Here is a 27,649-nt window from a genome sequence, read left to right as displayed (position 1 = left end):
GCTTATATGGTAGTTAGGGTACAAATCTGTTCTGAAGTAGCAGAATTGCGTCATGTTGTAACGATAATACGATAATGAATAGCAGAACAAGTGAGAAAATTGATTATTACTATTCAACGTAACGTAGTATATTTGTTTCATGCAAAAGGTAAAACGATATAAGTGAGGAGGCTACATTTTAAAATCTGAATCTGGAAAGATTTTGCCTATATGTATTACGGCATGTGAATCTCGATATTGTGAACGCTTGCATCTGCACTATTTCTTCTTTATATCGACCAGCAAGAAAGAATGTAAAGATCTCATACTTGTTAATCTGTAGATCAGGCCAGGGCTCATCCCAATTAATACAGTTAAAACCATGAAACGATCTCTTTACGAAGCCATCTTTAACTCGGTTTAGCTTGTTGAATCTGCTGGAGAAGTGCAGCTGCTAGCTGCAATGTTGCTTGGAGACGCTTCTGTGGATTAGCCTCTGTTTCTTCTTCTTGTTGGCTATTGCTACCTTGTATCTGTACATTTTGATTTCCTGGAGATACTAATTGAGGTATGCTTGGTGTCTGCGCGTGTTGCAAATGGCTGAAACTTGCTCGGCCTTCTGGTGCATATCTCTCAGGCTGATTTGGAGTGTTCTGTACATGCTTTTGCTGTCTGGGCAGCGAGGAAGCTAAATGTGTCAGCTGTTCAGGCTGAAACCCCGATGGGGCTGGAGTATCCGTATCATGATAACGACTAAGATCTGCATTTTGCTGCTTCACAGGAACAAACCCGCTATGTTCTTGAACAGTATTTTTATCTATGAAGGGTTGCATCTGTGAACTTCTGGGGTTGGTATCACGAGGCGGCCAGTCCGATCCAGAATACCTGTGACTTAACTGATCATGCTTGCTCTCAATGTATGGATCCATAGATGCACTTTGACCGTCACGACCCGCACTACGCAAAAATGCTGTTGGACCCGGAATACATGGGTTTCCAACATCAGGAAAAGCTCCGCTAGCTTCTGCATATGATGTTTCACCATAATAGGTTAACAAGTCTGAATCTTTTCTCTCACCTTGCTGTTGGACAGGCCCAGATCCAGAACCACCACATTCTAAACGTAGAATAACTCCAGAAATGCTTAGTTTCCCAGGAACTTTAAGTACTTTCTCGGAGAAATCAGATGGAGGCACGAGGAACAATGTTGTTGTGTCATCCAATTTAGAAACAGCTGCACGTTGCTTCTCCTCCAGATAATGCATAAACTCATTATAAAACACAATATCAGCATCACTTCCAGGAACAAAGAAAACCACCCATGCTTTAGATGATTGGTAGTAATGCTTGGCCAGCATGTCTAAACCAGTTCTTGCCGTGCAATCTACATACTCAGGCCTGCATTAAAAATGAATTTCTTCAGAAGTCTAAAAACAACATACAAAAAGAACATAAACTTAATCAATGGATCACATCAGAAGCCTTAAACCAATACACAAAACGATTTGACTTATACTTGGTTGAATGATTTCAAGCTAAATATAGAGGGCCAATCGAAACAAGAAATACAGAAAAATAAAGGCTTAAAGCTACTTACAGCATCATGTCCATCACTTTGCCCACAGGAAAGCATTTAGCTCCACAAATGGGATTCCCTCCCTTTGCAATAGTCCCTTCCCAGTTCCAGTCCTTTAGTGATGGTCGATTCAGTTCAGGGGTGTGCCTTTTTCTTTCAGGGACAATTGATGGCAGAGCATAACCTCCCATTAACTCGTCATGTGGTTCTCGTAAGCTACTCTTGTCCCCGTTCCTTATAGCCAGGTTTAACGGCTGCTCAACTGTTTGCTTGTATCGTAACTGTCCAGCCTCATAGTTCCGCTCGAATGCATCTTTTGGGGAAAAATCAGCAGATGCCCTTGAAAAAGGGCGTCTTTCTTGCTCTATACCAGATAGCTGATGCCCTGGGAGCTGCCTCTCAGGCTGCACGGATCTTGACTTCAGTCTCTTGGTTTCCTGGTAGTAGTAGTCATCTTCGGGTAAATCCCATGGCTCTTCATACACTGAACTCCTTGACTGGAATCTGTGAGGATCATCACGGAATGCCGAACCCATTTCCCTAGGACTACCATGATATTCATGCATATCCTGAGGAAATCTATGTGTAGATCTCGACCTTCCATATGCAGGACCTCCATCGTTCCTTGAGACTCGTTTCCTGTCAAACATGTAATCTTCAGAATCTTCCAAATCCCTATCTGCTATGTAATGTGGTTCCCTCACACTGGGAATTCTGCTGATGCTTCCATAATTTCTATCCTGAAGATAACCTTCTGAAGATCCCAGTCGATCAACAGATCTGTAAGGCGGAGAGAGTGATCTACTCGATGGACCCCTTCCACTGCTAGATGAGGAAGGTTCACTCTTTGCAAAACAAATATGCACTCGAGGATTGCCAAACAACTTTCCCTGAAGAGTTTCTTTCGCCTTACAAGCTGCCATCAGATTTCGGAATTGAACAAATGCATAACTGCGACCGGGGAATACCGTGACCTTGGTTATTTCTCCAAACGAAGAAAAGACGTTCCTCAAGAGCGCATCATCTACTTTCAACGAAGCCGGAAACCCTATATATAGTACCTCACTGGGTTCTGCATTTCTATCATTCATTTTTGATTTGCTATATGTGTCTGGGCTCTCATAAAGCATCCTGGAGTCCTTTTGGACAAAAGAAGACCCTCTTGCTGCAGACCGCTGTTCATCATGGCGAAATATATCTTCTGTGCGTGATCCAGTTGATGACTTTTCCTGCGATATACAGTATCACAAAGATAGAAGTATTAACCAACGGCCTACTTCACTGCATGATCAAGCATAAAAAGGTTCTCAATTTTAGAATAGCCATATTGGCCCCAATAAAAATGATCAGCTTCAGTGCCAACTCGTTTTTGAGTCATTTAAAGAGGTAACTGAGAGGAATAGCTAGCATTGGTTGTATAGCAATTATGTAAAACTATTCTCTATAGCGACCCATTATGCTCCAGGATAAAGCCGACATGATACACAGCTTTTTCCCATACAAGAAGAATACCCTTCGCCACTAGCAATATGGAAAGAAATGCAAGTTCAAAGGTAGAACCTGAAATAGGATTGATGTTTGATGGTCTTCTGAAATTACCAGTACACTTTATGCTAAAAAGATAGCTTTCATATCACTCATATCAATTTAAACAAGAAAACAAAACATTGAACAAAAAATGAAAAACATTGTAATGCATGTGATGCTAAAAGAAAAGTTGAAGTGCATGGTTCAAACAATAAGAATAGACATTTAACAAAAGCTAACAATGTTGATGGAAATTCGATAGGCTCTAACTGAAAAGCCAATCAGAGGGAAATTTCATCACCAGGTAACAATCACTGTGCAACAGATAAGACGCTTCTGCGTCACAGTTATTAAAAGCTACTATGCATTAATAATCTACCATATACAGGAGATATCAAGTCTTTAAACTATTAACCACTGAAAAAGTATAAGAAATTCTCGAGTATTAGTTATCAGCAAGAAGTCTTTCTAAGGAAGGAAGAGCAGTATATGGTAAGTAATTTGAGCTAAAAATATCCCTGCAATGTGTAAGTTACAATATGCAGGTAACATATTGAGGTATCAGACAATAGGCCAGTCCTAAACATATTACAGAAAAGAGAATCTAGCTCCTCCATTTTAAACATCATCAATAGCCATGGAGAATTTAAGACATGACCACAATGCAATTATGGCAAAACTTAAACATGTCATAAACATGAACAGTCAGAAAGCTTAAGATATTTGGCCCTGCAAGTTCTTGTATAATCTCAAAGGCAGCAATGATCAATTTTATTGGCTAGTAAGCTGGATTGGTACATACGAAGCAAATTCTGCTTTTAATCAATTAATCCAATGTCTATAAATAGGCAACCATTTCAAAAGCATATGTCTGTTTGGCATTGACAAGTTGCATAGGACAGTAGGCATATTATGAAACATGGTAAAGATGGGAATGAACTTTAACAAGGCGTCGAACGCATGGTGGGTTACTGACATATTATGGAGAAAATACGTAACAACTACTAGCTGAATAATAGTTCTATCCTCTGTAACTTTTAAGTTCATAATGACATAAAGAAGGTAGGAAAAGTTACTCGGAGACATAATATAGATGATCAAGTCACTCATGACTCATCTTCATAAGTATTGATAGGCAACTGAAGTCAGACAACAAAGCAATCAAACTTACATCATGTGGAGTAATGCCAACATAATTCTATTAACTAGGGTCAATTAGTTTTGAATGAATGTGGACCTGAAGCTGAAGCATATGGAATCATCCAAACTTGTTATGTAAACATTAACTCTAGGAGCCATAAAGCTTAATGACAATTTTCTGTTATCTTTGTTGTACGATCTAGTTGAAGACTGGTCCACTTCCCTTCAACACATGTTGATGTTCCTGGAACACACTTGACCTCAAGTGAGCTAAGAGCATATTTCTCACCAAATGAACAAAGAACTCCAACATGGGATCGACTACCAAGTTCATATTATTTCTCAATAACATTCTGAATGCTTCACAACGTAATGGTCGGATGCTTGTGTTGTAAATGATAAAGGTTAATGCTTGTGTTGTGAATGATAAAGGTGAATGCTTGTATTTTTGAATGATAAAGGTGAATGCTTGTGCGGTTAAGCCTGGAATGGATACTTTTGATGTGGAGGCATATTTTGATGATAAAGATGGCCCGAATATGGTTTAATAGAGAATGATTCTAAGTTTCCATATATCGAAACATAATCATCAATGTAACTACAGAACTTTCACAGTTAATGTGAAAGAAACTTACTTTAATAATAAAAAGCCTGCTATATTTGTTTCCCTGATTTATAATATAGCAAAGTGTGAGGGCTATAAAGTGGAGACACAAATGAGATACGAGCTTTGTTTGCTTTACTCATTTGCTAAGTTCTATGAACTTAGACAACGGTTAAGTATCCTCCGAGTAACAATGTATTCAGAACAAGGTAAGAGACTTTCTAAACACATCAAAACTAACATCCTTACTCTTTGAGTAATTTCTATAAAAGTTCTTCTTAAACAATCATTCAGTTTTAGAATAATACCGTATGGAACTATAACAGTAACTGTGGAATTCCAACACATTCGAAATTGCGTGTAGGTAATCGCATAACTGGACATCTATTGGAGACACACTAACTGATAACTTCCAAGCATTCTAATAAGTTAGTTCATTCTATAAAGCCTTAAAGTAAACCATGTCATCTCCAATCAACCTCAAGACTCGAAACTAACCCAAATTACGTCAACAAGAACAGAGAAATCAAGACTACATATACCAAAGCAAGCATTGAAAGTAAGGAGTTTTCAACACTAACCGCCTTAGCAAACTCGATCCTAAGTGGGTTTCCAGAGAGTGGGAAGCCTTGAAGCGACTCGATAGCCGCAAACGCATCTTCGTTGTGTTTAAAATTAACGAATGCATAGCTTCGTCCAGGCTGAAATGCTAAGCTCTCCAATTCACCAAACCTTAAGAACCGGTCGGCTAATTCTCGTTCCGGTATCCCATGAGGAAGGTTACCAACCCAAAGATGCCGCGACGGCGGATTCCTTCCTCTGCCGTCTTCCTTCATCATCCTCTCCCTTCCTCCTCCGCCTCTAGATGACTGTAAATACACACCGCCACAAAACAAGATCAGCACACCAACTTGGAACTAGTATAAACAATGAGAGAGGAGATGGTATAGACCATATCAGATCTGAAATCGTGAGATCAATCGGAGATTTTCAGATCACCACCATCTTCTTCTTCTTCTTCTTCTTCTTCACTGTTTTCTTCACTTTCACTGCAGTTGAAGATTTTTTATTTAGGGCTTGGCTACATAAATCCCCAATTCAATTCATTAACTTTTGCTCTTCGTTTCTCTCTTGCAACCGTTTTTTTTTTTTTTTCATGAAAGGACCTTGTATTATCGCTTTCTTATTAAATCAGCCTAAATGTTATATTCTTATAAACCGATTTGGTTCGTATCTATATATAAATTTTCGGAGACATTTTTGAACTAAATCCTTATGTTAGAATGTATTACAAGAAATGCTACTGGGGGGTCAGATCAAAATTGATATCTAGAACCCGGAAATCTTTCAGTCGGATATTGTCTTAAATATCCATATAATATTCCATAATTAATAATATAGATATATTGACGATTTGGTTAAGATTTAAAATTATGATTGCCTTATCATCTTTGTTTACTTGTTTTATAACTTTTATAAATCATTATATAATATATAAAGTTCTCTGCATATATTGTGATTCATAATTTAAAAAACGAACATATATTACTCAATTAATGAAAAAAATATATGTTTAACGTCTCACATTGACTAAAATATTTAAACAAGGATTTAGAGTCATATTATAAATAAAAAAATGAATCTAAATCCGAATAAACATGAAGCTTAACTTAACAAGCATCCAATTTTAAAGGGTTGTATACCGTTTAATTCGGGTTTTTTAGTTGAAATATTTAATTTTACCGGATATAATAAATATGAAACTTTAAAAAAGTTTTAAATATTATAATTGATATATTCAAATCAATAAAAAATTACAATATTATAAAATTTGAATATAGAAAAATTAAAATAACATGGGACGAATTATATTGCAAGACAGGGTTATATGAAAGGACGGGTTTGAATCAACATTAATAGAAATATAAAATTACAATATTATAAAATTTGAACATAGAAAAATTAAAATAACATGGGACGAATTATATTGCAGGACGGGGTTATATGACAGGACGGGTTTGAATCAACATTAATAGAAATATAAAATATCATTAACGTGCAGTTTCAATACGGATTAAATCTTCATTTTGTTGTTTTTAACACCACCAATATTAGTCATATCGAATCAAGCTGATTTAGTTAAGATTGTATAAAATAAAATTTGTCTCGTGGTATACGTTTACTTAATAGCAATTATAAACTATAAAATATAAATGTCTTTAAAATGATACAATTTGAATTTTTTTATATATAATACATAATCATAAAATTTTCAAAAATTACAAATTTTGGAAAACAATTCGTCCTGCGGTGTACCGCGGGTCATTCCCTAGTTGAACCGATATAATTGAAACTGAATTGTATTTTTAACTATCAAAGCATGCACAATAAATTCTGTTTTACTTTAACAGTGTACTAGGATAGTAGGATTTAACCAGCGAGATAGTTTTTATTTTATATTTAATGATGTTATATATTTAGTGTTTTATAAGTTTATTATTAACATTACACGATTTCAATTTGTAGATTTTTTTTGGGCAATTGACAAAAATAGCACCAAAATAGTTTTTTTTTTTATAAAAAAATTAGCATAATATTTCTAAAATTCCACAAATAGCACTCTAAACTTTAACTAAATAGCAAATGAGAGAAAACAATAACCTAATATTAAATTAAATCATAATTTCTTTTAAATAGTAGAAATATATACCCTAAATTGGAAATAGGGAACCCAAATATAATACCACAAACTAATATTAAAATTTATCAAAATCTCTTTTAATTGGTAGAAATATATACCCTACATTAGAAATAAGGAACTCAAACATAATAACACAAATTTAGTATTAAAATGAATCAATATCTCTTTCAAATGGTAGAAATATTTACCCTAAATTGAAAATAGAGAACCCAAATATATTATTTAGAATTTATTTTGGTTGAATAGTTTCTATATAAAAATTGTGGTATTATTGAAAAAAGTAAACTAGTGATAATCCTATTGAAACAAAAACTTAATAGTGAGTCAACTAACGCTATTTTTGAAAGTTTATTGAATGTGTGCTATAATTATCCATAAAACTTGTTTTAGTGCTATTTTGGGAGATTTCTCTTTTTTTTATATTTTGAATAAAATAAAGGTTTACATGCATGAATATAGACATGGCTGTTTGTTTGTTGTAGTCAAAATGAAATTTCTATTGCATGAAATTTGATTATCATAAATTACTAATTGTAATTGTTATGCACAATGTAATTTTAGAAATTTTTTTTGACCATACTATAAAAAGATTAATACAGTTTTCAATTTTGAGTATTAGTGTGATGAGGAGGATTATTATTAGTGTAATACCTTTCATTTAAGTCGTTTTATATCGGACTAATATATTTTGTGTGTCTTAGTAGATAAACTCGTAAAAACCTATATACATAATCGTATATATGTAAACTCTAACCTTCTCCATGTGATCACATGATCCGTGAATATTTTTTTAGCAAGTTAAAAATATTTATAATATTTGAACTTTTGTTGAAAATATTTTAACTATTAGTTACTAATTTATTTTTAGATTTATTTATAGTATAAATTTTGGAAACTAATTTAAAGTATGATGCCAATGGTCTTATAAATATCTTCATATTGTTAATTTTTGTTGACTTATTGATTTCAGAGGAAAAAAACATATATATTCATATACATTTTAATGAGTCAACTTTTTTCCTACCGATTCTTCTCAAGACCTAATCTGACAATCATCTAAAGTGAATCGTCTAATCCTTATTTCTTATTGATTTCTCTTCAATATTTTCACGAAGTCAGCAGATGTTTTTGATGTTCATAAAGCATGTTCCAATTTCAGAGTTTGGGCTTGTAGTCGTAATACCCCATATATCTATCTACGTAGCATATATGATATATTATGACAACACCTCTAATAACTTTGCTATCAGAATACAAGAATTGTTAGTATCAATCTAAATACACATATCTAAAACATGAAAACAATATGACGAAAATAATTATTCTATATAGTATTTATGTCATAAGAAATTTTATAAATCGAAACCAAAAAGAGGTGACTAAAGTAAAAAAAAATTATTTAAAAGAAACAGAAATTTAATTGATGTGGCAGCTAACTCTCATGTGACAAATAACTCTGACGTGACAGATGAATCAAGATCTTACCAGTTAAAATAACATCGTTAGAATCAACATATAAATGTTTACTCAAAACTCTATCTATTTCTAAAAAAATGATGTTTTAGTTTTTTCATATAAATTAACTAAAAAAAATTGTACATTTATTATTATTTTTGTTATTTTAATAATATCAATTTTAGGCTATGAATGGTTGTGTGTTTTAAGGAGTTTTTAGATTATAGTTTTTTGTTTTTGGATTTTAGATTTTGGTTTTTGGATTTTGGTTTTGTAAATATAAAAAAATGGGAAAAAAATCTTACGTGAAGAATTTCTTAGGAAAAGTAAAAAAAAAACTCAAATAAGATGGTTTTTAGATTGTCTTTTAAAATGGTTTACATCCTCCAAAAACTAGATTTCTTATTTTTGAGGAAAACCAATTTCTAAAAATCTTGAATGGGTGAAAAGGTAGTTTTTAAATAAAAAAAAAAAAACAAAAATCATTACAAAAATTACTAAACATACAAGACCTTACTTTTCTCTCTTCTTTGTTGGTCACAAGTAAAAATAATAATGATATTGATACAAAATAGAACAAGAAAAACACCCTAAAACATTAATCTAGTTACGAACCGAGGGAGAATTAGTTTATGATTTTATGTATGAATCGGCACAACTATATATTAAATATCCATTTGTAAAATCTATATATATATATATATATATATATATAATAGGAGAGTCTTCTTTCCATCTAACATATCCACCTAAGCATCCACCTAAGCAACACTATTTATTTTACATTAAAATAAATTTCAAACATTTATTTAATGCATATTTATATTAATATGATTAATAAAAAAGAAATAATAAATAAAAAATGAATTATATAAAATAAATGAAATGTTAAAATAATAAAAAGAATACTATAAAAATTTTATTACTGGTAATAATGTAATTTTTAACAGATAAAAATTAAAAATGATCATACTTCAAAATTTTAAATGTGTTAATGAGTTTTAGAATGAAAGTAAATTTTAAACTCATGGTAGAATAAAACTAAATTTGTGTAATTCTATATGAAAAATTTTAAACAAAAAAATAAAATTTGATAGTAAAACATTAGTTTCTAAGAACAATATACTACATATTTTTATTTCTTATTAAAGTTTTACTTAATAAAAAATAAAAAATTATTAAACTCAACTTAAATTTATTATTTAAGACGAAGATATTGTAAGATTCACACTTTATCTTGTAAACTTGTGAAAAATATCTTGAAAATTTTAAAACATTATCATCCATCTTTACAAAATAAATAATCAATGCACTACAAGAAAACATGCCTTTTGCGACTCCCAAAAGAGTCCTTAAACGGTCGCTAATCGTTGTTTGCGACTTCTTTGCGACTGAAAAAGTTGGTCGCTAAAAAACGGTCGCTAAATAAATTGGTCGCACTAGCGTCGCATATTTGTGACGGTATAGAGACTGATATATGTTGTCGCATATAAGCGACGATATAGAGACGGAAATTAGGAGTCGTATATTTACGACGTCTTAGCTACGCCTAGTAGTTAGCGACTAATTACTGACAAACATTACAGTCGTAGAATTGAGTCGAATTTGGGTTTGAGAGACTATTAATTAGTCGCAAATAAGCATAAATTTGGATTCTAAAAACAAATATTCCGAATTCAAATACATCCAAAATGTTGCTAATTTAAATCCTTAATGTTGCTAATCAAAAGCCTTACACATAACTTTATACATTCAAAAGATCCATCATGTTCATAAGAGAAAGAACAAAAGTACTTAGAAGGATGGAGAAGGTGTCGTTGTGGCTGCGACGGTTCCTGTTGGTGCAGTGGCTGGATTGGTTTCTCCAGCCATTTCTTCTGCGTTGTTTTGTGCAGTGGCGGCTGTGGCTGGTGCAGTGGCGGCTGTGGCTGGTACATTGGCGGTGGCTGTTGCATTGGCAGCTGCTGTGGTGGCTGGAGCAGTTGGTTGTGGCTGAGATGCAACAAAAGCTGCAGGATCACTCTCTTTCCAATACATTACCAGCCTTTCCAAGTTTGCAATCCGAGTTTGAGATGCTTGTTGCTCCGCATCACGTCGAGCATTCTCTGTGTCGTGCTCAGCCATCTTTTGACGAAGTTGATCATGAAGCTCAGTAATGGAGGAAGAAGAGCTGCTGGCATAGCTTTCTTTTCTTTTCCCTTTCTTAAGGGTCACCTTAAGAGATCCAATGCCAAAATAGTTCCCCTTCACATCTGTTTCAGTACACTTAAGAAAAAAAAAACAGAATCATGCTCAAGCTAAAATAGAATCAGTCAAGTATTCAAGTATTAGCAAATAGAGTCATTCAAGTATTGTTCATCAAAAACAGAATCATTCAAGTATTAATCATAAAACATGGACTGATTCTATATATGATTACCAAACAGTGATGATGATATGCAAACTCTAAACAAAAACTTACACGAAATTACCTTAAGAAAGAGTTCATTCTTTTCTTCAATGGTGAGAGTCCGGTGAGTTGACTGCTGAGAGGAATCATCTGAAGCGTCTACACCATCTTCATCCAGTTCAGACAGTCTCTCTTCTATGCTCTTATTATAGACCTCAGCTACTTGTTTGGCTTTAGCATCCACAAAAGTACCATCTGCTCTTGTGTGTGCTTGCATAAACACTTCTCCATATGACACAGGACGCCCCAATTCTTCCTCCTATAATGATACAAAGACATCATTAAAATCACAGAACAGAGGTAACAACATATAGTGATCTAAGTGCAATATTTAAAAACAAAGAAAGGTTATATAGATTCATACCAGCTCTTGGTGAACTTGCATGAATGATTTTTGCCCTGATACGTGTTTGTGGACTCCAAGACCATTACGATCACTGTTTCTGCACTGTGATGCACTTTCACTCCGCTCCATTGCTTCCTCAGTTTTCCAATAAGCACACATCTGTGCCCACAGGTCATTACTGGTAATCCAAAAGGGTTGTATACCAGTTCTCCTCGCTCCACTAACAATTCCTTTAAGCCTTTTCTTGGCGATGACCAAGAATCCTTCTCTGACTAGCTCGGTAATCCCGATATCCCAATTGAACTTCCCCTACACAGATTAGTATATGACTCATACTGATTCATTTCAACATATACTATTAAGCATTCAAAGGAATATCAAACATTACCGCAAATGATCTGAAATATCGCTCTTGAATGGCTGTAGGAGTCACTTTCCAACTATAGTAAGGTCCATCAAATTTTCCCCGAAATATTCCAGCAATACTCCTAGACAGTACTCCTTTGTCTCGGCCAAACCTATAGGTAAAAACAGACATTAGACATAACTCTAATAGACAATGCACAAGTGATCTAAACAGACACATGAGAACCAATTTATGATTATCAAGCTAGAACATTAATCTAATAGCCTCAATTTATGATTATCAAGCTACAACAAAAACAAATGAGAACCAATGTAATGAAAAACATTAAGCTAAACATTAACATAACATCAAAACAAATTATCAAGCTAGAACAGACAATGTAACAAGTGATCAAAACAGATAATCAAGCTAGAACATTAACATAATCAATGTAAGACGGTTTAGATAACAAAACAAACACTTACTTAGACAAAACAGACATTAGTAAAAACCAACAAGTGATCTAACAGATAATCAAGCTAGAACATTAACCTAATCAATGAAAAACACTAAGCTAAACATTAACCTAATCCATTTATGGTATAAACACTTAACAAAACAGACACGATTTATACCATATAGTCTCAACGTCTGGAATTGGTACTCTACTTAGACGTGGAAGATGCTCTCGGCCAGGCAAAACCAACAAATTCTCTAACATCTGCTGGTAGTCAGGCGGTGGATCATTAGGGTTTTCCTGAGAAGACATTTGAGGTTGGGGAATCTGATGAGGATGGATTTGGTCCTGAGGAATCTAATAAAAAGATTTATTAGAACAAACCCTAAGTGTCGGAAGATTGTATTTCAGGTAAGTATGTTTGTAATCAATCATACCTGATAAGGACCCGGCGGTTGATAAGGACCCGGCGGTTGATAAGGAGGCGGCGGCTGATAGTTAGGAGGCGACGGCTGATAGTTAGGAGGCGGCTGCTGATAATTGAGAGGCGGCTGTTGATAATTAGGAGGTTGACCACTAACTTGCGGTGATGAAAGACGAGGAGGAGGTGGTGGTTGTGACGACGGCGGATATTGAGCTGGAGTAGTTGCCCTAGATGTTTGACTAGCCGAAGCTGTTGCGTTCGAAGACGAAGGATTGGAGGCGTGAGATGACGATCCGACGCCACGGCTAGGGTTTTTACCATTAAAAACTCGAACACCGGATCTCCCACCACGGCCTCCACCACGGCCTCTACTTGCTTTACCCTTTCCAACAGGCGCCATTACAGAGAGAACAGAGAGAGAAATGAGTGAGAAACGAATCGAAGACGAGAGGAAGAATCGAAGAAGAACCGGAGAAAATAGAGGAAGAATCTTCGAGAAGAAATCAGTCTCGAAGTGAAGAGTAATCGAATCGAAGAGAGGAAGAATCGAAGAGAAAAGAGGAAGAAAGAGGAAGAATCGAAGAGAGTGGAAGAGAGAGAACGAAGAAGATGTGGAGAAATCGAAGAAGATGCGGAGTGTTTGGGTTTTGACTTTTCAGTGGTAGACATAAAAGAAAAAGAGTCGCAAAGCCGTGTCAAATTAGTCGCACCTAAAAAAAAACGAGGGATTAATTGCCGCCTAATCGAAAACCCTAAATTTTGGTAAAAATCACAAACCGGTCCCAAGTCGGTCGCAATCTAGCTGCACAAGTAGTCGCAAAATAATTATAGAGTAGCACTAGAATCGCAATAAAGTGACACTTTTGTGACTACTTGCATGAGTCACTAGGCATTATTTTAGATTTGTTAGATAAGTCGTTTAATCGAGGTAAAATGCGTAACAAAGTAGTCACAAAAGAGTAGCACATTCGTTGTAACACTAGGCAGTGGCAAAGTAATCGCAAAGAGACACACTTTTGCGACGGTCGTGTATGAGTCACAAACCAATATTTATGATTTCTAAACATTAAGATCAAAATACATTAGTATAAGTATTATATATCACTCCATAGTCCATTTGTGAAGTGTATCTTTCAATTTATGTGATAAAACAATGATTTGGTAAGTTTATTTTCAAACTTACATAGATTAAGATCATTCTCTTTTAAAAGTATATGTAACATTTTATACATGATAGGTTGTTACAAAGATTTAGTTATAAACATGAAAAATTAAAACATTAACAACTAATATTTCAATGTATTAGTTATAAGCATTGCAAAATATGGTTACTTAACATATTACACATTCTATTTTATCAAATTACAATTTTAAAAACAGAACATGTCTCTAAAGAGAGGCAAATTAGTTGTAAATGTACGACTCTTTTGTGACGATTAAGATATTTCAGACAAAAAAAATTGGATGTCGTTTGGGTTGCAAAAGTATCGTAAAAGGGTCGCGTATTTATGACCGTTCTCAGACTATACTATGGCGTCGTATATTAGCAACGAATATGCGTCTATTTATGTCGTAGTCGTTAATGAGTCACTTAAGTGTAACAAAAGCGTCGCAAATATTTGCGACTAAAAAAAGAGTCACAAAAAAGAGTCTCAAAAAGCTTGTTTTCTTGTAGTGATGATCACATTATTTATGAGTTCTACAACAAAATATACAAAAAAAATGATATGTAAACTATTGAAAAAGTAATATGTAATTTGTATAGCATATATTTCAGCTATTTAGTCAAATGCTTTTAACCCAAAAAATTGAGTATTGAAAGATACTAATTAAGAAAAAAATAGTCATGATATGTCTTGAATTCACAGTCCAATATATGATATGTGAGTCAACAAAAGGCGAAAAGAAAGTAGATGTTGAGAGGCAACGATTGCATCATAGAAGATGACAAAAAATTGGTAGTTAAAAGTGTTTAAAAATAAATTTCTAAACTTTAGAGAGATAATGCACATGACTAAGGTAAATTCTTTGAGATCTCATTCATTGTGTGAAACGAATGAGTTTTAGAAAAATATATTGAACATATTGTTAGATTCAAAGTTGGGCTTAACCGTTTGGCAATGTAATCATGGAAAGTGAGATAAGATAAGCATATTGATGACTTAGTCGAGAATTCTCTTATGGTATGTTGCACTTGCTTTGATGGGTAAACAATTTCGCTAAAGCTGTTCTAGCAACATGGTATTATAGATGTACTTTTACACTATATAATGTTTATGAAATTCGGTATATTCGCATTTCATATAGAATGATGTTATGTTCATATCAACATTTAATCATAAATAATATCTACAATTAGGGCAACAATCGATAATTAACGTCAAACCTTTTACAGAAATATCTTCGTGGAATATGAATAAGAAAGAAACTCGTTTAGAGATAAATGATCATTAGACGGTCTTCGACACCGTTTATTTTCCCGCAAATTTCTTAAGTGAATTTTTTTAACATGTGATCTATTTCAAATCATTTATTTGTCAAAGAAACATTATCGTCGATAATATATATGTTGTATATCGCTTCGTAAAATAAGTTTAGTATTTATATAGATTTATCTTTTAAATTTTGAATTGTTACATTTATGCTCAAAATTTTTAAAAAATTTTTAATGAGTATATTTTATGCTTAAAAAGTATATTAATAGAAGAGATTTTAGATTAAAATTCTGCGCAATGTGCGGGTACAAAATCTAGTTATGTTTGAATCAGGCACATCAATATAACTAAATATTCATTTTGTAATTCTTCACCCGTTTCCCTCTAATATTTTGCTGGAAAAAAAAAAGAAAGGTACATTTGCCAACGCACAAGTTGCAAATAATTAATCAACTAATTCGATATATACATAATTACGCAAAACAAAAATCATATATATGAAAGGAGGCTATCTCTCTTCATCTTTCCGCCACGTCAGCATTTTTGGCTCTTCTGGAGATGACACATCAGCTTTTTATTCGTCCAATCAAAACATTTCATTAATACACATCAGCTTCTAATTATAAATGTCAAATGGAATAAACAAAATAGCCCATGACGGATGGACCATATGTGTTTTAGAATCTATTAGATTGCAATATTTATGGGTCGAGCCCATTTCAGTGATGGTTTAATGCTTCTAACTAGGCATGGGCATTCGGATTTCGGTTCGGATTTATTTGGATTCGGATAATTCGGGTAGGAGATTTTATTATCCGTTCGGATTTTATGACTATTCGGATCAGATTCGGTTCGGATAGTGCCGGATTCGGATCGGTTTTGGATTAATTTTGGATCGGTTTGCGAGGAAAAAAAAACTAAAAAAATGTTCAATTTAAATAAAAAAATAGTTTTAATCTTACTAAAATTTGGCTAAGTTCTCCAAAAATATGTATAATTTTAAAAAAATATAACTAAAAATTTTCCGATATCTAGGTTATTTAGGATATTTTGTTATTTGTTATAAAATTATAGCTAAATATAACTAATATTTTTGGATATATAATTTTATTTTCGGTTTTCGGTTCGGATCGGGTTCGGTTTGGATAATTCGGATAAGAAAATTCATTATCCGTTCGGGTTTTGTGCTATTCGGTTTGGATTCGGAGCCGGATTTTCCGGATCGGTTTCAGATCGGTTTCGGATTTTGGATTTTATGCCCAGACCTACTTCTAACCCAACAAATATTCTAATTCCCCACAAGACTTTAAGAAAATAAATCTCTCCCACTCTCTGCTCAATCGTTCAATATGAAAGAAGAAGAATCTCAAGGCAAATTTCTCGACTTCCTAAATTCCATCCTTCATAGTCTCCCTTTCTGTACATCATATTTCTTTAGAACAAACATTTTCTACCTTCTAACTGCCATAATGGAGGCCACGGTAGAAGTTACACAAAAACATATTCACACTCTCAACTTATGGGATTACAAACTTTCACTACTATAAACTCTATAAATACTCAAACAGACATTGTTTATACCGGATTATATGTGTTTCAGACAACATCGATCAGTAAATGTTTACCAGGTGCAAGGAACATAAAAACGATACAGAACCACCATCATGTACAACCTACACGGGAATTACAAAATGAAAACAGCAGATACTATACAACTCAAGTTGACAATATCGATATACACAACATTGAATAGCTACTCACCTGAATTATCACTGAGGTGGTGGTATTTAGAACAACTGTCAAAACACAAATACTCTGTATCGTCCTTTTCAGTATCGTTTCATACTCCCTTTCAACTTTTCCTATCAATATTCAAAGCAAAAGTTATTCAGATCTAAAAACCAAAAATCACCTGTACGACATACTCAAGCAACAAAACAAGCTTCCTTCTGAAAAACTAAACGCATTTACGATTACCAATCTATCCGGTTTAAGGCTTCCATATGACTTCAAAACAAGCCTTCTCAGCATTTTCGTTCTTCTTCGTTCCTGCTTTAGGTCCGTATTGTGCAGCTAGAACTTTTGTATCCCCTGAAAATATAAACGAGAGAGTTCAATGAATCCCATTCAAAAAGGATAAAAAAAACTTTGTACCCATAATAGATATTGAGAAAGCTGATAAAGTACCTTCTGACCAACTAGCAGAGCCATGAGGACGATGAAGGATATTACGGGAACAAGCAAGAGGTCTCAGCTGACAAGTAAATCTTTTTCTCGGGTTATATTTCAAGTCGAAAAATAGATCTAATCTTAAAAATTGTAACTACATAAGATAGATTTAATTTTATTAACTACATAATAACAAATAAAAAATAAACATAAATTAGCAAGAACAATCAATAATTTTTTCTTCACAATTTTCAAAACAAACTCACGCGTAGCGTGGGTATTCATCTAGTCAATATAAAAAGTGTCGACCACAAGCAGATTATCTGATTGATCGATTACATAATCAAACGAAAAGAATGGACACTAATAAAATTGGACTGAATGAATAGTATCAGCCTCATATCTTTTCTTGGTCGTGTCATTGCCTTTTCACTCTACAAAAGCTAACTTTCATCTTCGTATTTTCTACAGAAGGGAAAGGTTGGAGCCTACTGGAAAATAAGAAACGACGATCGTGGGAGCTCTTGGAGACTCAGTTTTGTTTTTGGTTTCTTTAAAGACAATATTTTCAAGGAACTGTCAGTTGTGTTAACCCGTGAATTAGATTTAGGGACAAAACAAACGAAGAAGGGCGTGAAGAAGGGCGTGAAGAAAGACATGTTTGGAATCTTAAAACTTAAGTGTGAGTTTTTCTGTTAATTTGAGCTACTATACATATCAGATAATGTGTATATATATAAAGGGATGGTGAAGGAAGTAACTGAATGTTATTAGTACACGTCTCTTTTTTTGGAAAGTGACATCTACCTTGGTGGCCAAGCTTAATATAGTTTTGGTCCGTGTTAAATATGTTTTTTTAACAAATCTTTTTTTTTTTTTTTTTTTTTTTTTTTTTTTTTTTTAAATGGGATGAGCCAGGCCCGTGCAGTAGTGCAACGCATGGGCGACTCGTGAAAGCCCAGATAGCAAGCTATCTTAGTGGGTTTTCTCCCTTAAAAAATAGAGTTAATATCATGTGAACCGATGACCCACATATCAGATATTAAACTGATAAGAACAGATACTACACTTGATCTTAGCCAAAAGGCCGAGAAAGGTATTTTTTTAACAAATCTTCGTATACGTGAAACTCAAGAAGTTTTGACTATCCATCTAATTTGGCTAGAAGACTCCAGGGATCCACAATGATCTATTCTTCGATCAAAATTTTAACTACAGTAGTATTTGAAAATGTCTTATCTTTTGTCCTAATGCCAAAAAAAAAAGGAACAAAACAAATAGATATATTTATTCGTTAAATATATAGAAGAACTTTATATATAGATGAAACGTATTACAAAAGCCTTTATCAAAAAAATATATATAGACGAAGATATGTAAATATATAAAGAGATAACCAACTCATGATGGTTTAGTGGTGGTTTTGTAGTCGAAGGATTCATCAAGTTAGTTTGTTCAAGTCTTCTTACTACGAAACTTTTTATCAACAAACCAAAAAAAAAAAAAAATCTTTCGTTGCAATATTAATCATGTTTGAGATATAACTGTTAATGCTATAAGGGGTAAGAAAACCTAACTTTTTAATTACAAAACCTGTAATAAGTTTGGGATTCACTTAGAATCCTCTCGGTTACGGAAAAATTGTATTATGTGTTATTTCTGTTTAAAATTTATGAATATTGAGTTTTTGACCCAAAATATTCTATTATGAATAAATTTATGAATATTTAGTATACATAAAATCATCTAATATATATATATATATATATATCCTCTTTTTATTTTTCATTTGCATGTATACTAAGATCTGTCTTAGATGATTTTTTTTAGTGAAAATATATTAGATGATTTTATGTATGGAACGACACAATCATATATTAAATGTCTATTTATAAAATTATTTTTGAATTGTCACATCGATATACTAAATGTTTGTATTGTAACTTGACCACATGTACGATAAGATACTGTGGACACAACTTGTGGTACTTTATCTGAGGATCATATTCGATCGACTTGCCTCCCTCCACTTGCACACTTTTCCATTGCACATGTTACTAATAAACTAACTCAATATTTAACTAAATATCCAAAACAAAATCAATACACAAAACTGTTGACCATAAACAGATTCTTTGATTGGTCGTCTATTACAAAATCAAACGAACAAAAAGAACATATAAAAATTGGACTGGATCAATAGTAACAGCAGCCACATATATATCCTTTCTTTGTCGTCTGTCATTGTTTTCTCACACTACCAAATCTAACTTTTCATCTTCCTATTTTTCTACATACGGGAAAGGTTGAAACATACTTGAAAGGAAGATATGACGATTGTAGGAGCTCTTAGGGACTCGGTCTTGCTTTTCGGTTTCTTTAAAGACAAGATTTTCAAGTTAGTGTCGGTTGTGTGAACCCGTGAAATAGATTTTGGGACAAAGCAAGCAAAGAAGGGCGTGAAGAAAGACATGTTTGGAGTTTTAAAACTTAAGTGTTGAGTTTTTATGTTAATTTGAGCTACTATACATAATAGATGTCAGATAATCTTATATTATAAAATAAGGTTTCAACCAAATTCATGCTCTAAGAAGCTTACATGTGTCTTCCAAAATTTTGAAATATTTCATCTTTTTAATTAAATTCTAATGAATGAAATTAATTAGTTTTTATTCAATTGCATAAAAACATATTTAGTTTTTCTTTTAGACTCAAATACATCATTATAAAATTAATTATATAAGATTTTCCTATAATTTTCTTTGACATCATTAAAAGTAAAAACTAACATCAAATATATCCTTATTTTATAGTATAATATTTACAAATGCTTTTACTACATTATTTACGATAAATTATTTTGATAACTATCTTATTTTGGGATTGTCTTCTAATACAGTTTCATATTTAAAATAGAGAAATTGTTAAAAATGCCCCTTTTTCAATACCCCTTTTCAAAAATGCCCCCTTTGAGAGTCCATTTTTAAGTTTGCCCACTTTTAATTTTTAATGACCATTTTACCCTTATTTGAAACAAAATTAGGTCCACAAAATACAAAATATTTTTTGGCGGGAAAAGTGATCCCGTAATTTTCCCGCCAAAACACTTGTAAAAACCTTTAAAATACCTTGTAAAATTTTCCCGTAAAAATTTTTCTCGCCAAAAAATTTTCCCGCCAAAAATTTTTTTTTGCGGGAAAAGTGATTCCGCAATTTTTTTGGCGAAATTTTTTTGGCGGGAAAATTTTTGGCGGGAAAAATTTACAAGGTATTTTAAAGGTTTTACGAAGTATTTAGAAGTGTTTTGTAAGGTTTTACAATGTATTTTAAAAGGTTTTACAAGGTACTTATAAAGTTTTATAAGGAATTTATAACTTGTAAAAAACTTGTAAAACCTTATAAAAAACTTGTAAAAAACTTGTAAAACCTTATAAAAGAAGGGTAATTTAGTCATTTTGTACATAAAAAGGGATATTTTTAAAAATGGACAGCCAAAGGGGGCATTTTTGAAAAGGGGTATTGAAAAAAGGGCATTTTTGTGAGTCTCCCTTTAAAATATTTATTAAATATCAGGAAATCTTTACATTTTTAATTAATTTACACTTAAAAAATTTCACTTATTAAATTTCTCTTATATAATAAAGTAAGGTTTCCACAAAATTCATGCTCTAAGAAGCTGACACATGTCTTCAAAATTTTGGCATGTGTCATCTTCTTTAAATTATAATGAATGAAATTAATTAATTTTTTAATCAATGACATAAAATGTTCTTAATTTTTTTAGACTCAAATACATCATTATAGATTTAATTATATAAGAATTTCCTATGAATTTTTTCTTCATCATTTAAAGTAAAAAATAACATCAAATATATTCTCATTTTATAGTAGAACATTTACATATGCTTTTATTACATTATTTACAATAAAATATTTCAATACCTATCCTATTTTGGGATTGTCTTCTAATAATATTTTATATTTCAATATTTATTAAATATCAGAAATCTTTATATTTTAAATTAATTTACTCTTAAACAATATCACTTATTAACTTTCTGGAAACATCACCTTGGAAAAAAAAGTAATCACAAAATTAATTAGAATAATATATAGTCATGTGCATGAATAAAAAAGAATTAGTTCAGAGAAACAAATCATGCAAGTAAATGCATGCAAATAAGTTTTGGATTTTAGGGATAAATATATTTCAATTCAAAACTATATTTTTACTTGAAAATTTCTTATTGACCTATATATGTGAAAGTAAGTTAGACATTAATTTAGGATAACAAAAAAAAAAAAAATTAGACATTAATTTCTGGTTTAAATGTTCAAAATTTTCTTATAAAAAGTGATACTATACTATTATTTGGGGAGTACAATTTATGGATTACCCTTAATTAACCTTCTCCTTTGTAAAAATTTACTTAAGAATGCCATTAGAAATAAAATTTTATAGAGTAAATTAATTCAACTAATTAAGGATAAACAAGTCAAATACTATTTTATGCAATTTAATTAATTTAATTTAATTATAAAAATTTAAAATCTATTATTAATTTCTTTAAAAAGAATGACCAATCAAAATGAACATATAAGATTTGATATCTAACTTACCATATTAATTTGTTATTAATCATTATACTTCACCTCTTATCTTTATATGATTCTATTTCTATAAATAAATAAATCATTATATCATCTATATAATAAAAAAAAGTAAAAAAATTTCTGCATATACCAAGATTTGAATTTTTAAAAACTAATATAAATTATTCAATGTATGAAAGAACAAATTTAACGGGTCAAAAATTCATATTTGAGTAATATATTCCTTTTTTTTAATATCATCAATACTTAATAGAGCAAAATTTTATGAAGTAGAAATACTCTATTTTGATTTTTTGAAACAAATATTTATAATAGGCGGCGGGTTAAATATAATATATTATATGATGAAATGAGTTATGATCCTTATAACTATTTGAATATTTATATTTAATTTCATATCATTTTTTTTTTAAATTCATAATTTTACATAATACAATAAAAGTTTTAAAGATTTTAATTTGGAACATTTTAAAATAGTTTAATTTAATATATTAAAGAATATCATAAATATTTAATAAATTAAAAAGATAAAAGAAATTATAAATACATTAATTTGATTTTCTAAAAAGATATGTTTAAATATTTATAGTAGGCGGCAGGTTAAATGTAATGTATTATATGGTACAAAGTTATGATCCTTATAATAGACGGCATTTTAAGATTTTATGATGAGATGAGTTAAATAAGGTTTGACACTTCTAAATATTTGAAAATTTGATTCTCCAAGCAATTTTGAAAATAATAAATAATAGATTGTGCCGTAATATTTTCATACGGATTGTAAAATGAAAATATAGACTCCACACACGGATTGAATTTGGTATTATTATATACCAAATATATGTTCATAACATATTTGATTATGTGAATAATTGGTAAATTCCGTAATTAGCTCAAACAAATCTCTATTTCAACAACCAATGAATCAGAATTTGAAAAAATAATTTCCTAAATTAATTCAAAATAATAGCTAATTTTCTTAAGTAATTCAAATTAATCTACGTTTTAGATGCAATTCATTTATGATATTTTGATTTTAGATCTAACTAAATTATATGCACTCTCATTTTGTGGTTGTTAACATAATTAACTCATTGTTCAAACAATATTAATGTTTTTTTAAAATAATCTTATTTTCCGTTTTCATATCTTTAAAAATATATCCATAATTGAATACTATAGAAAAAGGAAAATATATTTATTCTAATATTTTATATAGGGACTGACAAAAAAATATTATTTTTCACTTACTACTATAATATATCACAACTTTATTCTAAAACATAAAATTTATAAATTTTGTAATAAATGAAATTCAACCCGTACTGTAGTACAGATGATGATCTAGTTAAACATTTTAAAGGAAAAGGCTTGTAAATTATAATTAAACATTTTTCATGGCTCTATAGTAAAACTTAATCATACTTCACATTTTAAGGGATAAAAATGAGATTATCTCTATAACTGATTTCAAGTTTTTTGTTTTGTTAGATAACTATTTTGACTTTTTCAAATACACAACTTTATTCTAAAACATAAAATTTATAAATTTTGTAATAAATGAAATTCACCCAGTACTGTAGTACGGATGATGATCTAGTTAAACATTTTAAAGGAAAAGGCTTGTAAATTATAACTAAACACTAGGATTTAACCCGCGGTACACCGCGGGGTCATATTTTATTTCTTTAATTAACAATGTTTAAATTTTTTTTTAAAATAGTATTCAAATTAGATGAGAGTAATTAGGGGGATCACATTAAATAATCGAAATTTTGAAAAGAAAGATGCGAGATTATTGCAAAAGATTAGAGCAAATATTTTTAATCCGGCGAATATATTTAATGTTTTACTTGGAGATGAGTAAATAATTTATTGATTTTAATTCTCTTGTTGTAGATATGGTTAGTAGGATTATCGTAAATGTTAAGTTGGTAGTAATTAAATGAGATTTGAGATCTCGGATGAGATATTTTTCAAAATATAGTCGAGTTAATATTGAGAGATTTGGGGAATAATTGGTTAGTAACTAATTGTTTAAAATATGGATCTTTAATTCAAAACGTGTAATCAATATATAATAACAATCATTTAATATCTTTTTTTTTGTGCAAAATTAAAGGAAGATCCGTTTAAAACGATTTCGGGTCAAAAAATAAACAAAAACCCGACCCACCAGTGGCATTCCATTGTAAATACATTCCAACTCCAGGATTTATTTGCTAAAAGTCATCCAAAAATGTATATATAGATTTTTCATAGCTCTATAGTAAAACTTAATCATACTTCACATTCTAAGGGATAAAAATGAGATTATCTCTATAACTGATTTCAAGTTTTTTGTTTTGTTAGATAACTATTTTGACTTTTTCAAATAACTATTTTAATTGATAAAATCGAAAATTGATATTACAAAGCCAAATAAATTTCTTATCCTAATCTTATATTCAATTTATAAAAGATTTACCATATTCAATTAGTAGTTTACAACAATTATCTTTTCTTAGAAGCTAAAAAAAAAAAAATCTTTTCTTAGAAGCTATATAAAGCTACTTACTTTAAATGATACAAAATACTAATAAACAATTTCATAATTCATCTAAGCATATCTCAATCTAAAGTAAGGTACAAATCATATCAAATTTCACTAATAAAATTATAAATCCACGCAACACGTGGGACTCTCTCTAATGTATATTTGAAAGAATGATGGAGGAAGTCATTGAAGCATCTTTGGAAACGTCTCTTTTTGGAAACTGACATTAACCTTGGTTGGCAAGCTTAATAGTTTCGTTGTCCTTCCTTGATAATGTCTAGGCTTGGGCATTCGGTTAACCATTCGGTTTCGGTTCGGTTACGTTCGGTTTCGGTTAGTTTGGATATGGTAATATAATAACCATTCAGATATTTTAAGAATTTCGGTTCGGTTCGGTTCAGTTACTTTTCGGTTCGGTTCGGTTTGGATATTTAAATAGATAATCGTAACTAACCAAACTTTTATCACGTTCGGTTTGGTTCGGGTTTTTACCCAAATTAACCAAAATTTACCGAAACTAACCGAAATTTACCGAAAAAAATAGAAAAGGAAAATACGAAAAAAGAAAAATATTAGAAAAAAAATTAAAATTTGATTCAATTTTGTAAAAGAGTATTTAACTTTGACAAATATAACAAACAATATTTGAATATTTTGATTATTTAAAGTATTTGATTGTTTTTATTCTAAAAATAATTAATATTTTGAGTTTATAATTATAGTTTTGGATATTATTTTTGGGTATCTTATAGGTTTTTGGATATTTCGGTTAACCGTTTGGTTATCGGTTCGGTTCGGTTCGGTTTTGGTTAGTTTGGATAGGGGATTTTACAAACCATTCGGTTGTTTTAAAAACTTCGGTTCGGATATGGTTCGGTTTTTTTCGGTTCGGTTCGGTCGGTTATTTGGTTAGCGGTTTTTTTGCCCAGGCCTATATGTCCTTTTACAACCTTCATGGGTATACTTGAACGGTTCAACAAATCGCTAGATGGTAACTAGACGTTTGATAGGGAACTAGCGCCTACAATAACTAGTCGGAGCCTAGACGGGACCTAGGCGATAAAAATTATTGACTTAATTTATATATGTCGGGATTTTATATATTACTCCTTTTCAAAATATAGAATTTTTTAGGAATTTTTTTGTTTCAAAATATAAGATGTTTTACAAGTTTCAATGCAAACTTTAAATATATTTGATATCTTGTAACTATTTAAATTTTGCAGTATTTTCCGTAATTGGTTGATTGTTTTGAAATAAAATATTAAAAGATAGTTTTAAAGAGAAAATATGTGCTTTTATATAAAACATCCTATATTTTGTAGAGTTCAAAATCCTAAGCACAAACATGCACACCTAAGACAACATCAATCGACGGAGGACAAAGCTTACCCGAGCAAATAATGAGCCATAGAAACCAACGACATCTAATTGCAGGGCGGAAAAGAAGAAAATCAGAGTTAAGACTAAAGGCAATCACAGAGAGAAGAGAACACATGAACTCTTACCCCCTACAGAGAATTGAACTACGCCGAGCCACCACTGTAGTTGATGCGCCGCACATCAACAAGATGGAGAAGCAAGGGTTGTCATACCAAACAACTACCCACCACTTGCCATAGGAGAACCTTTCCGCTGCTTAAAGCTGAACAAAGAGAAGCACCACCAAAAATGGATCTCAAAGAGAACCGCCTAGAAACACTGATAAGAGCCTCAATCAACCTCAGTATACCGTCCTCAAGCAAACCGGAGGGAGGGTGAGAACGTTGGGAAGGTGTAGTAGCCAAGATTCACAGAAGATTCAAGACAAGCCGAGGCTATTTCTCCCATGAAATTGAGCCTCCGATGAAATCACCACCAAGCTCTAAAAACTACTCTCGTCAAATCGCATGTCTAAAAAGAGCCAATGTGTAATGGAGCACCTTGGGAGCCCTTTCACGGTCACATTATATGAGCTCTATTGTTGCTAAATCACTAGAGTTATAGAAAATTACAACAAAGGAGTATCGTAGAAAGTTATAAAGTACGCATGTCGACTTAAAATATTCTAGTTTAATTTACATGAAACAATAAATAACAATGTTTTACGTAAAAAAGTGTAGTGTTCAACCTCTAAATTTCATAGTTCTTCATAGCCGTTTGTTTTTATATATTGTACCTTTTGGTTTACTATTAAAAATATTCTTTTCGCATAATAATATTTAAAATTAAGTTTCTTTGTTAAAATAAAAGTATAGACCAATCGTCCTCGTGGACTTTTATTCTTGGAATGGGCCTTCTCGTTTTGGGCTTTTCACTTTTCAAAATCTTCAGATTTCAATGATTTTAGTTTAACGGCATAAAATTGAATCATTATATAAAGAGTCGAAGAAAGGAAGACGACGGAAAAATAGCCGTTCGAATTCTCGAAGAAGAGCGCTTGGGACATCTTCTCTCGCTTCATGATAGTATGTTTCAAATTCAATTTCTCTTTTGCTTTTTTTTTGTATGAAGGATTTCTCGGAAGAATATTTTGGTTTTCTCTCCAATTTCGTCTGAATTGTCTCTGTAATTTCGTGTGATTTATCGTATCTGAATCCAAGATTTTGAATCGCTTTTTATCTCTTGATTTGGGTTTTGTTTGATAACAATTGATTGATAAATTAGGGATCGTAGTTGTAATTTCGTTGATCGTTTCTATAGTCATAAGTATATAGTCGGAAGAATATTCAAGTTCTTTTGGCTTTCTCTCAAACTTCGTATGATTCATCTCTGTAATTTCGCTTTTTCGTGACTATATTCTGAAGATTTTGAATCGCTTTTTGTCTATTTTAGTGCCGATTAACGATTAATATATAAGGGATATGTAATCGTAATTTGTTGATTGTTTCTAGTCATATCACATAATCATA

General features: G+C 31.6%; 3 protein-coding genes and 2 pseudogenes across 3 annotated transcripts; all 5 read right to left on the bottom strand.

Moving 5' to 3' along the window:
- Positions 1 to 79: 79 nt before the first annotated feature.
- Positions 80 to 5,973, bottom strand: LOC9299306 (flowering time control protein FPA). The gene is made up of 4 exons (XM_002863184.2): positions 5,779 to 5,973; positions 5,408 to 5,695; positions 1,577 to 2,784; positions 80 to 1,377 (listed from the first exon to the last, which is right to left on the bottom strand). The coding sequence occupies exons 1-4, from the start codon at positions 5,779 to 5,781 to the stop codon at positions 390 to 392; spliced, it is 2,487 nt and encodes an 828-aa protein (XP_002863230.2). The 5' UTR covers positions 5,782 to 5,973; the 3' UTR covers positions 80 to 389.
- A 7,038-nt stretch (positions 5,974 to 13,011) lies between these two features.
- On the bottom strand, positions 13,012 to 13,404 carry LOC9299305 (extensin). The gene has a single exon (XM_021020495.1). It carries the CDS (start codon positions 13,402 to 13,404, stop codon positions 13,012 to 13,014), a length of 393 nt encoding a protein of 130 aa, XP_020876154.1.
- Positions 13,405 to 16,824: 3,420 nt separating this feature from the next.
- On the bottom strand, positions 16,825 to 17,627 carry LOC9299389 (annotated as a pseudogene).
- LOC110226889 lies at positions 16,960 to 18,705 on the bottom strand (annotated as a pseudogene).
- A 1,043-nt stretch (positions 18,706 to 19,748) lies between these two features.
- Positions 19,749 to 20,208, bottom strand: LOC110226967. The gene has a single exon (XM_021020026.1). The coding sequence runs from the start codon at positions 20,079 to 20,081 to the stop codon at positions 19,899 to 19,901; it is 183 nt and encodes a 60-aa protein (XP_020875685.1). The 5' UTR covers positions 20,082 to 20,208; the 3' UTR covers positions 19,749 to 19,898.
- Positions 20,209 to 27,649: the final 7,441 nt, after the last annotated feature.

Source organism: Arabidopsis lyrata (assembly GCF_000004255.2).
Source record: "Arabidopsis lyrata subsp. lyrata unplaced genomic scaffold ARALYscaffold_9, whole genome shotgun sequence".
Taxonomy (NCBI): domain Eukaryota; kingdom Viridiplantae; phylum Streptophyta; class Magnoliopsida; order Brassicales; family Brassicaceae; genus Arabidopsis; species Arabidopsis lyrata.
Note: the sequence above shows the minus strand (reverse complement) of the source record. Positions and strands in the feature narration are given on the sequence as shown.

Coding starts and splice junctions, on each gene's coding strand:
- LOC9299306 (XM_002863184.2), bottom strand. Junction 2,785..5,407: donor GGATCGAGTTTGCTAAGGCG/GTTAGTGTTGAA, acceptor TGTATATCGCAG/GAAAAGTCATCAACTGGATC. Junction 1,378..1,576: donor AAAGTGATGGACATGATGCT/GTAAGTAGCTTT, acceptor TTTTTAATGCAG/GCCTGAGTATGTAGATTGCA.
- LOC9299305 (XM_021020495.1), bottom strand. CDS start 13,404: ATGGCGCCTGTTGGAAAGGGTAAAGCAAGTAGAGGCCGTGGTGGAGGC.
- LOC110226967 (XM_021020026.1), bottom strand. CDS start 20,081: ATGTCTTTCTTCACGCCCTTCTTTGCTTGCTTTGTCCCAAAATCTATT.